At 38.6% G+C, this 14,844-nt stretch overlaps 1 protein-coding gene across 1 annotated transcript in view; it reads right to left on the reverse strand.

The window, feature by feature from the left end:
- Positions 1–500: 500 nt before the first annotated feature.
- Positions 501–14,844, reverse strand: part of INSC (INSC spindle orientation adaptor protein) — a 143,314-nt gene continuing 128,970 nt past the window's right edge. Inside the window, exons 9-12 of the mRNA XM_042438402.1 lie at positions 8,604–8,670; positions 7,694–7,849; positions 6,006–6,082; positions 501–721 (exon numbers count right to left, since the gene is read on the reverse strand). Of these exons, the coding sequence (XP_042294336.1) occupies positions 593–721; positions 6,006–6,082; positions 7,694–7,849; positions 8,604–8,670 (429 nt within the window). The 3' untranslated portion in view covers positions 501–592. The remainder of the gene's footprint in view (positions 722–6,005; positions 6,083–7,693; positions 7,850–8,603; positions 8,671–14,844) is intronic.

A 14,844-nucleotide genomic window follows, 5' to 3' on the forward strand; every position in this document is an offset into this window, starting at 1 on the left:
ATAGAGAACTAGATAAAGATTTACCTGGAAAGTTACCTATAAGAAAAATGAATATAGTGAAATGTAGAAGCCACCATTAACTGAGCACTGGTAGGATGATGCTCTAGATCCCAGAGCATCCCCCTACCACTGTTCACTTATGAACAGTTTCTGCAAGTCAGTAGGGCTGACCTGTCTACTTCGCAGGAGAAGGATGTCTCAGGCAGCAGAGTGCAAAGGGCAGGAGGGAAGCCTCTTGTGCTCTTTCTGTGCAAATCCAGGGAGGATGAGAAGAAGGATCAGAAATGAATGATATCATCTTTTCCATGCTAATGTTTATGCTTCTAAAATAAATTAACTATAAATAATTTTTAACTACCAAATCTTGCATAACATGAATAGCTTTAGTTTTTTGTGCTTTTTTTTTTTTTTTTGGACTGCATCTTCAGAATTCTTTGAAGATGCCAGCCACAGATACAGGTGAAACATCAGGAATAAATTCTTCCAGAATATGGCCACACAGTCCGAAAAACCCACACAAAACTATGGATGCCAGCCGTGAAAGCCATCAACTTCACAATGAATGGCTTTGTTTGGAATAATTGTGATAACTTTATACAAAACTCTCTTCCATGTTGGTACAAAGCAGAAAGGAATCCACAAGCCTGGGCTTTACCAGCTGCTGAAAGTCTGATTCTTGAAGGCCATCAGGGCTCATCACAGCTAGTCGGCGCAACGCTGCCTGCAAGGAGAATGTGACAAAGAGTATAAAAGCCATGCTTTATGACATTACAGTGGGCCCTCAGTGGCCACTGGGAGTTGGTTCCAGGACCCGCATGGATATCCAAATCAATAGATACTCAAATCCCATTATATACAATGGCATAATAAAATGGTGTCACTTTTTTAAAATGGCCAAATCAAGGTTTTGGGAATTTAAAAAAATATGTTTTCTAACCATGGTTGATTGAATCCATAGGTGCAGAATGCATAGATACAGAGGGCCGACTTAACTATATCTTATGTGGTATTAATCCTATGCTGAATTTCAATTGAAGTCCTCTATATCTGATTATATGTACATAACTAGTGGCCCAGATAGACATTCTTCTTATTGCTGACTTTGGTTGCTAGCCAGATTTTTGTAAGGCAAGTAAAGCGTTTAGTTTTAGATGTGTGTTTTAAACTGCACTGCACAATTTGTACTACACATTCTCAGTATACTGTGAAATCTTGGGATTTATAGTTTAGGGAGGGGGATTAAGAATTCTCATTCAGAGAGCTACTTTACATGCCATAGATAACTGCAGATCCTGGAATTCCATAGAATGTTGCCAAAGCACTTATAGTAGAATGATAAGAGTATAATTGTATAGCATGAAATGCCTTAATTTTTTATTTTGCCTTTTTGTGCTTTAATTTCTATTACTTTATTTTTTGGATTATATTTATTTTAATCAGTTTTATTGTTAGTAGCCTTGTTTCCCATTTTGGAAAAAAAGACAGGATCCTACTTCTATGTATATTTTTTAAAAACTTGAATTTTTTCCGCCTCTACCTCCATTTTCCTTCTGAAGTAAAGTCATCCATCCTTTCCCTGTCCTAGTACAGGAGCAAGTTAAATTCATTTCCTTCCAGCCTTCCTTTGGACTACTTCCCAACTGGTTTGAAGAGATTACTATCTCATTTATTACTTGCCAGCATTGTTTCAAACAATTTTATGCTTCAGCTCTCTTGGCTTAATTCTATAATGGGGAGTTGTTGTTCCAGTTGAACAAACCACACTAAATTCGGGCAATGACAACAAAGACGTCTTGAAAAGAACTTGAAAAGTCCTCAGAATGAAGGAATGCTATCTTCCCAGACCCTCAAATCTCCTTGCTAGCATAAGGCACATTTGTGTCTATGAGGCTTGCACCAGTCATGCTCTCTGGAAGCTAGTCTTCATTCTGCTCTCAAGACTTGCAAGAGATTTATAGTTTGACCTCAGGCAAGCCGCTTCAGCTCTGCTTAAATCTGTTAAGACCTCAAATTGACATAGGAATTATCTTTCCACCATACTTAGAGTACAGCTGCTTCCATTTTGATTGGTGTCTGTAATGATTACTGTATTACAAATAATAAATCACATTATTTCCAAACATTCAGAGACAATAATCTGAACATAAAACTCTACTGCAAAAAGAAATATTGTCCACTTATTTTCATGAAATACAATGTCATTGTTATGGAAGTTGTTTTCTTGTGTCATGATAAGGAAGTCACAAAAGACTGGGAATTGCTTGGGGCAATCTGACAATAAATTTACATTTTTAAAAAATAAAAAGCCTAGCTGACTATTCAAAGAAAACTGAATGATTCCAGACCAGCATGTTTCAGTATGATTTAACTTCTGCTAACATATAGGCAATGCAGTGGTTTTTGGAAGAGAAGAGATCTAGCTTATAAGAAAGCTTATAGACAAACAAGGTGTCAAATATGTCTATTACAGACAAACTAACAATATATATGCCTATGGTCTTGTGACAGGTGGGATATTATGTGGAGACAGAGTCTGGCTATTGTAGTCATTCAGAACAGCAAAGTGGTCCATTGGGAAATGCCACTAGCGCAAAGCATTCTAAATGTAGCTCTCTTCCAACGTGGAGAGTACTGAGATATTTTATCTCACTAATAAAGTATATGCTCTGCTGTGCAGCAAGAATGGCCCCAGGTATAAGGCTGTTATGTTACCTGTTGTCTTTGCTGAGCATCAAGCCCTGCTTTCTCTCACTTTGTTCTGGGTTACATCTCTGTCCCAAACTACTCTGGGGCAGGCACTAAAAACTTAGCTAGCTTCTGTCTTCACAAAGAATCATAGAATCATAGTGATGGAAGAGACCACAAGGGCCATCCAGTCCAACCCCCTGCCATGCAGGAAATCCAAATCAAAGCATCCCTGTCAGATGGCCATCCAGCCTCTGCTTAAAGACCTCCAAGGAAGGAGATTCCACTACACTCCGAGGGAGTTTGTTCCACTGTCGAACAGCCCTTACTGTCAGGAAATTCCTCCTAATGTTGAGGTGGAATCTCTTTTCCTGTAGCTTGCATCCATTGTTCCGGGTCCTGATCTCTGGAGCAGCAGAAAACAAGCTTGCTCCCTCCTCAATATGACATCCCTTCAAATATTTAAACAGGGCTATCATATCACCTCTTAATCTTCTTTTCTCCAGGCTAAACATCCCAGCTTCCTAAGTCAGTCCTCATAGGGCATGCTTTCCAGACCCTTCACCATTTTAGTTACCCTCATTTGGACACGCTCTAGTTTTTCAACATCCTTTTTAAATTGTGGTGCTCAGAACTGAACACAATATTGCAGGTGGGGCCTGACCAGAGCAGAATAGAGTGACACTATTACTTCCCTTGATCTAGACACTATACTTCTACTGATGCAGCCTAAAATTACATTGGCCTTTTTAGCTGCCGCATTGCACTGTTGACTCATGTTCAATTTGTGGTCTACTTGGACTCCCAGATCCCTTTCACACGTAGTTTCATTCAGCCAGGTGTCCCCCATCCTATATCTGTGCATTTTATTTTTCTGCCCTAAGTTCAGAACCTTAAATTTCTCCATGATGAATTTCATTTTGTTAGCTTTGGCCCAGCTTTCTAGTCTATTCAGGTCATTTTGATCCTGTCCTCTGGAGTATTAGCTACTCCTTCTAATTTGGTGTCATCTGCAAATTTGATAAGTATGCTCCCAATTCTGTCATCCAAGTCATTGATAAAGATGTTGAATAACACTGGCCCCAGGACAGAGCCCTGTGGGTCCCCACTGGTCACTTCTCTCCAGGTTGAAAAGGTTGAGCACCCTTTGGGTTCGGCCGGTCAACCAGTTACGAATCCATGTAACAGTTACCTTGTCTATCCCACATTTTACAAGCTTGTTTGCAAGAATGTCATGGGAAACCTTGTCAAAGGCCTTACTAATCAAGATATACTATATCCACAGCATTCCCTTCATCTACCAAGCTAGTAATTTTATCAAAGAAAGAGATCAGATTTGTCTGGCATGACTTGTTTCTCTGAAACCCATGTTGACTTTTTGTGATTATGGCATTGCTTTCTAGATGTTCACAGACTCTCTTTTTAATGATCTGTTCTAGAATCTTTCCTGGTATTGATGTCAGACTAACTGGACAATAATTATTGGAATCCTCTTTTTTCCCCCTTTTTGAAGATGGGGACAACGTTTGCCTTCCTCCAGTCTGCTGGGATTTCTCCTGTTCTCCAGGAGTTATCAAAGATTATTGCCAACGGCTCCGATATTACATTTGCCAGTTCTTTTAATACCCTTGGATGTAGTTCATCTGGTCCTGGAGACTTAAATTCATTTAAATTAGCAAGGTATTCCTCTACTATCTCTTTACTTATTCTGTACTGAAATTTCCCTAATCTGTTCTCTGCTCCATTATCCTCAGGTTGAGCACCCTTTTCCTTTTCTGAGAAGATTGAGGCAAAGAAGGTGTTCAGTAATTCTGCCTTTTCTCTGTCCCCTGTTAGCATTTTGCCATCTTCTCCATGCAGAGGTTCATCATTTCCCTATATGAGCCTTCATTTTTTCATAGAATACAAATATTTGATGAAATATTGAAGACTCATTTTTAAATATAAAAGGTGCAAATATTAAGGATAAGTTATTGATTGATTAGTTGATGAACTGATAGATTGTATAAATTTATGAGTTGGTATTGCCCCAAATAGAGCTGCCAAGACTCCTTACTATATTTTAAACTCCTCTCCTTTTTTTTTCTTTTTTTTTTTTTTTTTTTTTTTTTTTTTTTTTTGCTTTGAAATATCAGAAAGATCAGAATTAAGAAAACGGGAAATGCATTTATGCTTCAGTCCTCTAAACTTATCAGAGAGTAGACATATACAAAGACTGTGTGGTTAAAATACTAAAATAAAAGCTCTTGGACAGGAAAATTTTGGTAGTATACTTAAAAGTTAATGTAAGGATGTGTCTGATATTCTTAAACTGCTTGTATTGTATTGCCACTAATTCTGAAAGTACAGTCTTATGCGAGGATCCTTTTTGGACCCCCCCTCTCCGCATAAGGCATATCCCGCGTATGCTTGAGCCCCACTGAAACTAATGGAGCTCAGGCACAGAGGCATGGAGGCACGCCCATGCCACGGGCACACACGCCATTTCTTGCTTGTCACGCGACTTTCAGTGTAAACTGAAAGCCGAGTATAGGGCACCCGCGTATGTTGCGGCCACAATGTATACACAACAACTTAAAAAGTAACTTTATTTGTTCCAGCTGTTTAAATTCATAATTTCCAAAGCCAAAATAGTATCTGTGTAGGACAAACCTATGCATAATTATCTGAAACTAACCCTCACTGAATTTAATGGTTCTGCACATTCAGGAATGCATCCTCAATAAATGTTTGGTGTCTTCACCAGATCTGAAACACTACTCCATTGTTATACGAGGCTTTTGGCTTGACATGAGATGTTTGCACTGATTTTTCCCAAGCAGTCTTTCCTTAGAAACCTGTAATAAATAATGAAAGTAAGATCTAATATTTGGAATACGGGGGTGGGGGTGGGGATATAATGTGCGGAATATAATTCCATGAAATTGGATCCACTAATAGCTTCCTATGCATGGAAGAATCCCTTCTATTAGTAAATGAGGATTGATCAAAAGGAGGTTTTCTGGTGTGTGTGTGTGTGTGTGTGTATTGGGGGGATCAAATTTCCCTCCACTTCCTACACTCTATGTCCCCCCCCCCAAATCTGGTCAGGGAGGTTGGGGTATCTTCTGGAACACTGGAGAAGGTAGCACTGGGGGCTGTAGACAGAGGGCAAATCAGTGAAAATCACTTCTCCCTGTTCTTTCAACAGGGGCATTCTGGGTGGACTGCCATTCAGAAATGCTCCTGTCAGTGGAATAACATTCTAAATCTAACTCTGTGTTTTCAAAAGCCAAAAGAAAATGTACAAAAAAACAGAGTGCAGAAATAGATGGACATACCAGACATGCGACAAGAACAGAATCACTGTTATTTCTTTCAGAAGGAGACCTGCAAAGTTCTATGAGACGTGGGATACCTATACATGTAAAAACAAAAATTGAGAAGAAAAGAATATTTTCAAACCATTATTATTAGGCACATTGATTGTGGTCTGTTTGGTAGTTTTTCAATTTCAGTGAAAATGCTGATTATTGCAATAAAAAGAAACATGGAAATGTGATGCATTTTTGACAGCACACTACATCAGTGTCACTCAAAGTGAATTCATATTTCAATTTCAAGCCCACTGAATCTCCTAGTTATGTTTGCCATGTCTCACACGTTTTGCACTGGAAGGGGAAGGTAACACCATAAGCAGTATTTTCTGTGCAGAAAATAATAATTCTGCTCAGTAATATCACCTTCTGTGCAGAAAATGTTGGACAGATTTCAATAAGACAGTTACAAATCATAACAAAGAATTACACATTAGTGACTAGTTCACATCCATGATCCCTATGTTTTCCCTAGTTTATAGAAACTGTGAAATTCTCCCTAGACAGACACCAACTATAGCAGTTGATGAGAGTCACATCTCCAGTGTGAGAGGGAATTGTGACAGGGACTGTTGCATCAGAGATTGTTCAAATTGTTTCCAGACTGATAGGGGGATCTACCCCCATTGACTGCTATGGCTGCTGCCTGGTAAGTGGGGGAGGGGGTGGGTCAGGCCAGAAAACATTATGAAGCTATGGAACTAAGGTGGCTTGCATTTGTAACTGCCTTAGTGAATACTGGCCACTATTTTTTGTCAAGAAAATTTTGTTTTCTGTACACACACACACACACACACACACACGTGTGAATTTTGCACAAAATAAGTCCTGAACTGTGAATAGCCTTCAAAATCTGCACAGTTCTCTTAAGGCCTTCTCAGAACAGGAAGAACACTCATAAAATAACCGGTTGCTTCTTTCAGAAATGAAATGAGCAAAGAACTGCATCCTTACTTTAAGCTTGTTAAATGTTACTCCCATGTTTTTAGCACAGAATCATAGAATCTTAGAGCTGGAAGGAATCACAAGGGCAATCTAGTCCAACAGCCTGCCATGCAAGAATATACAAGTATAGCACTTCTGAAAGATGCCAATCCAATCTCTGTTTAAAGAACTCCAAGGGTGCTGAAGCAATGTATTCCATGGGAAGAGTTCCTATAGTAAAAAATAGTTCTCCTGAAAGTTTAGATTTTTGTTTAATGTTTAGATTAATTTTTTTAAAAAAAATTAATTCATTGGTTTATGTTCTGGTGAGCTGTTCAGGTGAATTAATTATTCAATTAATTATTCAACTGCAATGTTATGAGCAATATATATATATATATATATATAATAGAACTGTCTGCTATGGACAAGTTCCTTTTTTGCTGCCGAGGTAATGCTGTTGTTGCTCATAGGATACACAAACTGGTGATTAGTGTATATCTTAACTGATTCACAGTACTGAGTCAAGATGTACATATTGCATCCACACAGGGAGACAAAAATACTCAGTGAATCAGATAAAACAAGCCCTAAATGCTAGTAGACAGACTGACCCTCTTAGGTGTACAAGCTAAATAAAATTCATTCAAATCTCTTTCCTTGCTTACTAGGATACAGCACATTGTATATTTGCACTGTGTCCATGTGTTAAGCATTAAAATTCTTACAACTGAGGCTTGTGGCTATATGTGCCACTTCAGGATCACGGCTCAGCCTGGCAAGCGTAACTGCAGCTTTTTGCTGAACTCGTTCACAGGCAGCTGCTTCTGCTGGATTCCCAGATGATGATTTCTCAAAGAGCATTTCCATTAAAACCTGAACACCTATGAAGAAATGACATATTGTGAAGACTATAGCAAGAATCCTCAGGAAGCAGTCATTTTTTAGTGACAAACATGGGTTTAACTTTAAAAACAGCCACACTATTGTAACCAAATTTGGCATTGCAACTTCAAATTCTGAATTTGAGCAAAATCTCCATATAGTTATCTACACATAAGCCAATTCTAATGAAGAATTGTAACATTCCCCCACTTGTCTTTCCATAGTTATATACTGTATATAGTAATTTCTGTACTAGGACTTTGAAATCATCTACAGTCTCTCACATTACTCATTCAAAATAAATATTCTGTTTGTACTAATGATGTCATTAGTTCAAGAAATCCACAAAATGTTTCCCTGAAAAAAAAACTTACTAGAAGTGAGAGTATAAGAAAAGATGCTCTACATGATCAACTTAAGAAAACCTATCCAAGAATAATGGCTATTAAACATGATCTGTTTCATACCACTTTGATGTTCATGGCTCAGTCTGAATGAATCCTGGGATTTGTAGTTTGGTAAAGTATCAGTACCTGTCTACCACAGAGTTGTATTGTACCAGCCTGGACTACAATTCCCAACATGACCTGCAAAAAGGGGGACTGAGGACTGAATAAGGTTAAATCTGAGGCGTTGTAGTTTTTTACAGTATTTGATTAAAACTGTCTTGCAGTTAAAACAAAATAACACGTGAACTTGCTGTTTCTGTCCACCCAACCTATAAACCTACCATATAATTGTTGAAATACATACCATTCCCTTGGATTATTTCTGAAGCACACTGATCCAGGACAGACATGTTTGCTAATATTGTCACAACCTAAGTGAAAAGAAAGCAACAGTTTGACATATTACATTTTGTAACTGTCATTACAACAGATTATGTAAAGTCCATATTTCCACAATGCTAATAAAATATCAGCTACTGCCATTTAAATAAATAAATAAATGGTTCAACACAATCAGCATTAACTTTTTACTTAGCATGCTAGTAATGGAAATAGTAGCTAGTATGAGGAGGACAAGAAAGAGATAAGCCTTACCTTCCTCCTCACACTAGCAATTAATTTCATTACTAAGTTGCTAAGTAAATAGTTAATGCTAATTGTGTTGAACTATTTATTTATTTACTTATCTATTTGACACCTTTCAAGACATCAGTCTTCCCAAGGGGGGGTTACAATAAAAATACAGCTAAATATTGATATAATAGCAAATTCATAAAATCATAACTGAAGTTTAATTCGGTTTAAGAATGACCCAGTTACAATACAATTGCAATGTAAAATGAACCTAATCCAAAACTTCATTAACCAATGAAAGTGATACATATGAGCAGCAGGAAAAGAAGAACATTACTTTATGGCTGGATTGACTCAGTAAAAAAAGACACAACCCTGAGTTCCCAACAGCAGGGCTATTTCTCTGAAAGTTCCCTTATACTGAAACTAACGTCATGGCATATTAACTATGTGTGTGTGTGTGTGAAGAACACCCAAAACCTACAGCTGCCAGGGTGACTGGCCTGCAAGAGTGTCCACATGTAAAACTGAATTAGTTTTGTTTACGCAGGCAGGCCCCTCTTACTTCTGGCCATGTTGCATCTTTTTGTGCCTTTTTGTACTTTGTGGTACCTTTTTGTATTGCTAATAGAATTCAAATTTTATGTCCTGGATTCTGGAATGCTTTGTTTCCAGTGCCACGTGGCCAGAAGGAAGAAGGATCTACTTGCATGGACATCCCTCCACACCATCTCAACACAGAATAACACAATAACAACAGCATGACAAAATGTAGGCCTCTCACTAACATCATCATTTTTAAAAAAAATCTCCTGTATTATTTTTAATACCTGTGCCTGATGAAGAAACCTGTGGAGCTTCAAAAGCTTGCATCATATAGGTTGTGCATTTTGGTTGGCCAAAATTAAGGAATCCCTGTTTTGTGGATTTTGGATGCTAATGTAATATGCTATATGGCCTACACAGCTACTCTGAATATGTTTAAAATAATACAGAGACAATACAGCTCAAATATTCATTTAATTAAAACTGTAAACATTAAAACCAGCATACTTGATCAGACCAATGGTCCATAACACCCAGAAACCTGTGTTCAAACATTTCAGTATAGTGTTATTGGGCTCAGGCAATCCTGGACTTGCTTAATATTCAAATGTTGCTTGGAACCTATAACTTGCTATTATAGAGCCAAAGCAGTAACAGAATCAAGCATTTGACTAACATAGCTTTAGGCTCTGACCTGTGTATTCAAACAAACAAACCTCACATCAATTTAGCTCTCACTAGGTCATTATAGCAACAAAGCAGGCTTGCGTTTAGTTATGTTACACAAAAGGGTTTCTGCATCCCCCAGCAATGGTGTGGTGTCATCTCTCTGAATAAACAGATCCACTTAGGATGCAAATGACATGATGAACTGCCAACAGTGACAGGTAGAAAAATGGGAACTCCACACACATCTATTTATTCAATGTTAATTATTAACAGAGTTCCAGGCACATTGTACATATGTATTCCTTCTTTCTCAATTATATCCTGTTAACGAAAATTACTTACTCCATGCAGAGCCTGCACCCCACGTGGCTTTCTAAGTGAAAGATGAAGAATTCAATTAAGGACAATTTGAAAACATGCCAATTATTCAACTCCTTCAAGTTATTTTATCTAATAAATATTATTAGAATTAATATTGTGTTACAAATTATTTGAATGATGGGTTTATATTGGTTCAATCAGCTCTGTTCCTCTTTCCATAATTAACCAAAACTATGTGTTTGAAGGAAATTCATACTGAGATAATATGTAGTGTTAGTTTGCACTGTAACCCAGTGTGATGAGTGGTTAGACTTGAGAAACCAAGACTGAAATTGCTGCTGTGCCGTGAAGCTTGTTGTGTGACCTTAGGGCAGTCACTTCCTCTCTGCCTGACCTCCCTCAAAAGAATGTGAGAATGAAATGGAGACACACAAAAGCCATATAGGTGACCCTGAACTCATTGAAAGAGAGGTGGAATATTTAATGACCAACCTTGAAATAATAAGACCAGAAACAAGTAAATGGGTTGGAAAGGGATCACTTTATTGATCTATCCCAGTTTAACTGAATTTGGACCTGAGGATAAGCAAAACAGAGAGGGGAAGCAATCTGATGTAGGTTCAGCTGAGACCCAGACATCAACTTGTAACAAGCCTCCCTTCCCTAAGGTAAAACACCAGACTGTAGGGGCAATCTAAAAATCATTGGTTGCTGCCCAGATAGTTGTTTACTGGGAGGCAAACCTAGGGGCTCCACCATCAAGTTACAAGACTCTACAAAAGAGAGTAAAACTCCAGGTCAGCCCCAAGGACAGACTCCTTCTCCATCTCCCAGGTCCCATCACCCATAGAGTGGTTCCAAAGTCCAACCCTTCTCCAAAAGGATGCCAAGGTGTACATCAATCTGATGAAGTAATCCCCCTCCATAACCTGCCAAGTGGAAACCTATTTTAGACACCACCCATAGCCAATTCTTCAAGTCCCAATTGTGGGGTAGGGAAAAACCCAGGTAAAGGGGGGAGGAATCCTACCCTGCCCTGAAGCAACCAGCTTAGGTCACTCTGCATTGAGTGTGGATGGGTGTGTCATGGCAAGAAGAGCAATGAGGACAATCAAAGGGGAGGTAGAGCATTAAATTGCCTCTGCCTCTGCCTCCGCCTCCTTCATGTGACTACTGCTTGGCATCAAATGCCACCGGGGATTCTGGCCTCTGTTTACAGAGGATATCAAACTGCTCCCTTCCTTCAAGGTTGTTCACAATGCAGGCAGGGAAATGCAATGTAACTAATAAGCAAATGTCACAATTTATATAAAACTTTAAAAGACAACTATTTATTTACATATTTTAAAGCATTGATCTCCCACCTGTCAGGTTGCCAAGGCCCCTAAGGTGATTCACAATGGACAGAATGAGATGAATGTCTCCTACATATGCAAGAGTTCTTCAGCTCAAATATTCATTTAATTAAAACTATAAACATTAAAACCAGCATACTTGATCAGACCAATGGTCCATAACACCCAGAAACCTGTGTTCAAACATTTCAGTAAAGTATTATTGGGCTCAGGCAATCCTGGACTTGCCTAATATTCAAATGTCAGGAAATCACTCACCTTCATCTAGGATCCAACTTTACACTCTACTAGTTCCTCAGAATTACTTATCTAGTCAGGGCATTTCAACTGCATTTATCATGCCTGGCAAACATGAGTGCATTTCTCTGTGGGAGCATAGTACCTACTTGAAAACTTTGATTGTGGACTCTGAAATGTTTTGCTTAGTTTTGGATGGGGATCTTTTCAGGAGTAAATAATAACTGGACAAGACAATAGTTATGTAATAACAATTGTACATTATGATACACAATTCAAGTAACTTGGGGTCAATTCACACTACACAATTATAGTGCTATTATTCCACCTTAATTGAGATGGTTCCATCTATTGATACTTAACAATTATAATGTTGTTACTCCACTTTAACTGCCATGGTTGCATTTTTTGGGGATTCTGGGATGTGTAGTTTGGTGAGGCAATAGAGCTCTCTAGCTGAGAAGTTTAAATGCCCTGCCCTAAACTACCAGTTCCAAGATTCCACAGCATGGAACTATGGCTGTTAAAGTGGAATAATAGTATTATCCAATACTTCTGTGAACAGAAATGCCTGTCTACAAACAGAAAGACCCCATGTGTTCACTGAAAGGTTTAATGTCCAACCACTGTATTCCTTATATTTCCACGCTACCTTGATGGTGATGAAAAATGGAAATGGTAACAGTTTTTAACAGTGTATTAAATCCCATTATGATGGTTTTATTAACTAAAACAATTTTTTACACAAAAGAAGGGAGACAATCTGTTGTATAAATACATAGTAAATAATATAATCCCAGTAGTGATCACTGAATAGTAAAGTTTCAAAAAGAGAGAGAAAACAGATTGTGCAATACGAGTGTGTTGACAGATTAAATCATTTTACATCTCTTATTTATCAACAAAGAAGTCTAATTGTCTTGCTCAAGTTCCCCTTCCTGAGTGTCATGGCTAAGCAAGAGTTTAAACTTGAGTGTTCCATGTACAAACTCAACACTATACTAAAGTATCATGTTGAAAAATAAAATTACTGTATAATATGCTCTGGTGTCCACTTTGCACATAATCCCAGCATGATGAATGTGCTACATACAGTAAAGTACATGTGAGCTTGGGCTCATGCCCTCCAAAAACCTTGGTCATATGCCTTTATAAGAACCAATTTGTACATCAGTAGGCTCACTCTGAAGGCACATGAACCTGTCTCATCTTCAATTAAATTAAGCAGGGAAAGCCCTAGTTAGTACTTAAATGGGAGACTGCCAATTAATGCCAAGTGCTGCAGGCTATACTGTATTTAGGAAGAAGGAGCTGGCAAAACCACCTCTTAGTATTCCTTGACTAAGAAAACCCTATGAAAGGGAGAGGACATGTTCTGTGGGGGAGGTGTTTGTGGATTTTAATGGCCTCCTTATGCATTTTGACCAAGTAGTTGTTGGTATGATCCAGAATGTCGGTGTTTTCAAATAGCATTCTGTACCCTGGTTGGCTTATAATGTGTTCTGCTACTGCTGATTTTTCTGATTGACCCAGTCTGCATTGTCTCTTGTGTTCGTTGATTCGTGTTTGAACACTGAATTTGTTGGTCCCTGTACAGTGGTGTCCTGCACCAGGGTGTCACCCAGTGCAGGGGTTTCTGAAGTAAAGCCGCACAGGGCAGAAATGAGGGAGCTGGGCCCCCTCCCTCTCTGTTGAGCACTATGGTGCAGGGCAGGGAGGTGGGGGTGTTCACTGGGTGTTACCCTTTCTTCACGGGTGTCACCCCCCCTTCAGTGGTGTCAGCCAGTGCAGTCCACACACCCCGCATCCCCCTAGTGATGCTACTGTTCCTATGTAGACTTATCCACAGCTGAACGGTATGTGGTTGTAAGAGGGTATCTCCTGTCCTTTGCTGAGTGCAGCATTAACTAGATTTTCTGGTCAATCTGTAGATCATTAAGAAGTTGCATTTCTTCATCAGTTTCCCTATTCTGCCCATGACTTCTTTAATGTATGGTAATTTTCCTGTCATTTGCATCCATTGTTCCAGGTCCTATTCTCTGAAGAAAATAAACTTGCTCCATCTTCAGTATGACAGAATTTCAAATATTTACAAGGGGTTATAATATCACTTCGTACCCTTCTCTATTCCACCCTGGCTGTTAGTCGCCATGTGGCCAGCAGTTACAGCTGTGGCTCACTTGAGTGCTCTCCTGCAAGTACATAAAGTTTACATGCTAGGAACCTGACTTTTTTAAAAAATGAAAATGTAAATATGCTTCTATAAGATAGTGGACTGTCTTCATTAAGCTAGTGAGAAAGAAAACAGAGGAAGGCATTTGGGAATGAAAAATAATGAATGCTCATGGACCCATCCACCCCCCTATTCAGTGATCTCACCTTCTCCCTTTCTGGTGGTCAGCATCTCTCACTTCAGAGCCAGGAGTCATTGTGCTAATTAAATCTTTCTTAGTCATAAGAAAACAGCTTTTCATAAGCTTTTATTACCATCACTAGTATGAATAGAAAAATTCAATATTAAAACAAAAGTTACTGTGTCATTTCATTAGGTGCAAAGTCTGAAAGTGCTAATATTAGTAAATTGCCATCTTACAGACACTGCTAAGCAAAATTACTTTCTGCTATACTTTCTTTCAATTCAGTTAATTGCACAAAGACCTGTTGAAGAGAAGATGCAAGATTCTGGCCCTCTTATTATAAACTGGTTTAGAAAAGCAATGACTGAACTGCCTTGACAGGTATGGTGGATAAGAGGAGAGTTTTTCCTCTCAGTATGCTAAGGACCAATACCATATTTGTGCCCACTGGCTACAATTGCTTCTTTCTCAGCAGACCCAAGCAGTC

The sequence above is a fragment of the Sceloporus undulatus genome, chromosome 1, assembly GCF_019175285.1.
Source record: "Sceloporus undulatus isolate JIND9_A2432 ecotype Alabama chromosome 1, SceUnd_v1.1, whole genome shotgun sequence".
In the NCBI taxonomy this organism is placed as follows: Eukaryota; Metazoa; Chordata; class Lepidosauria; order Squamata; family Phrynosomatidae; genus Sceloporus; species Sceloporus undulatus.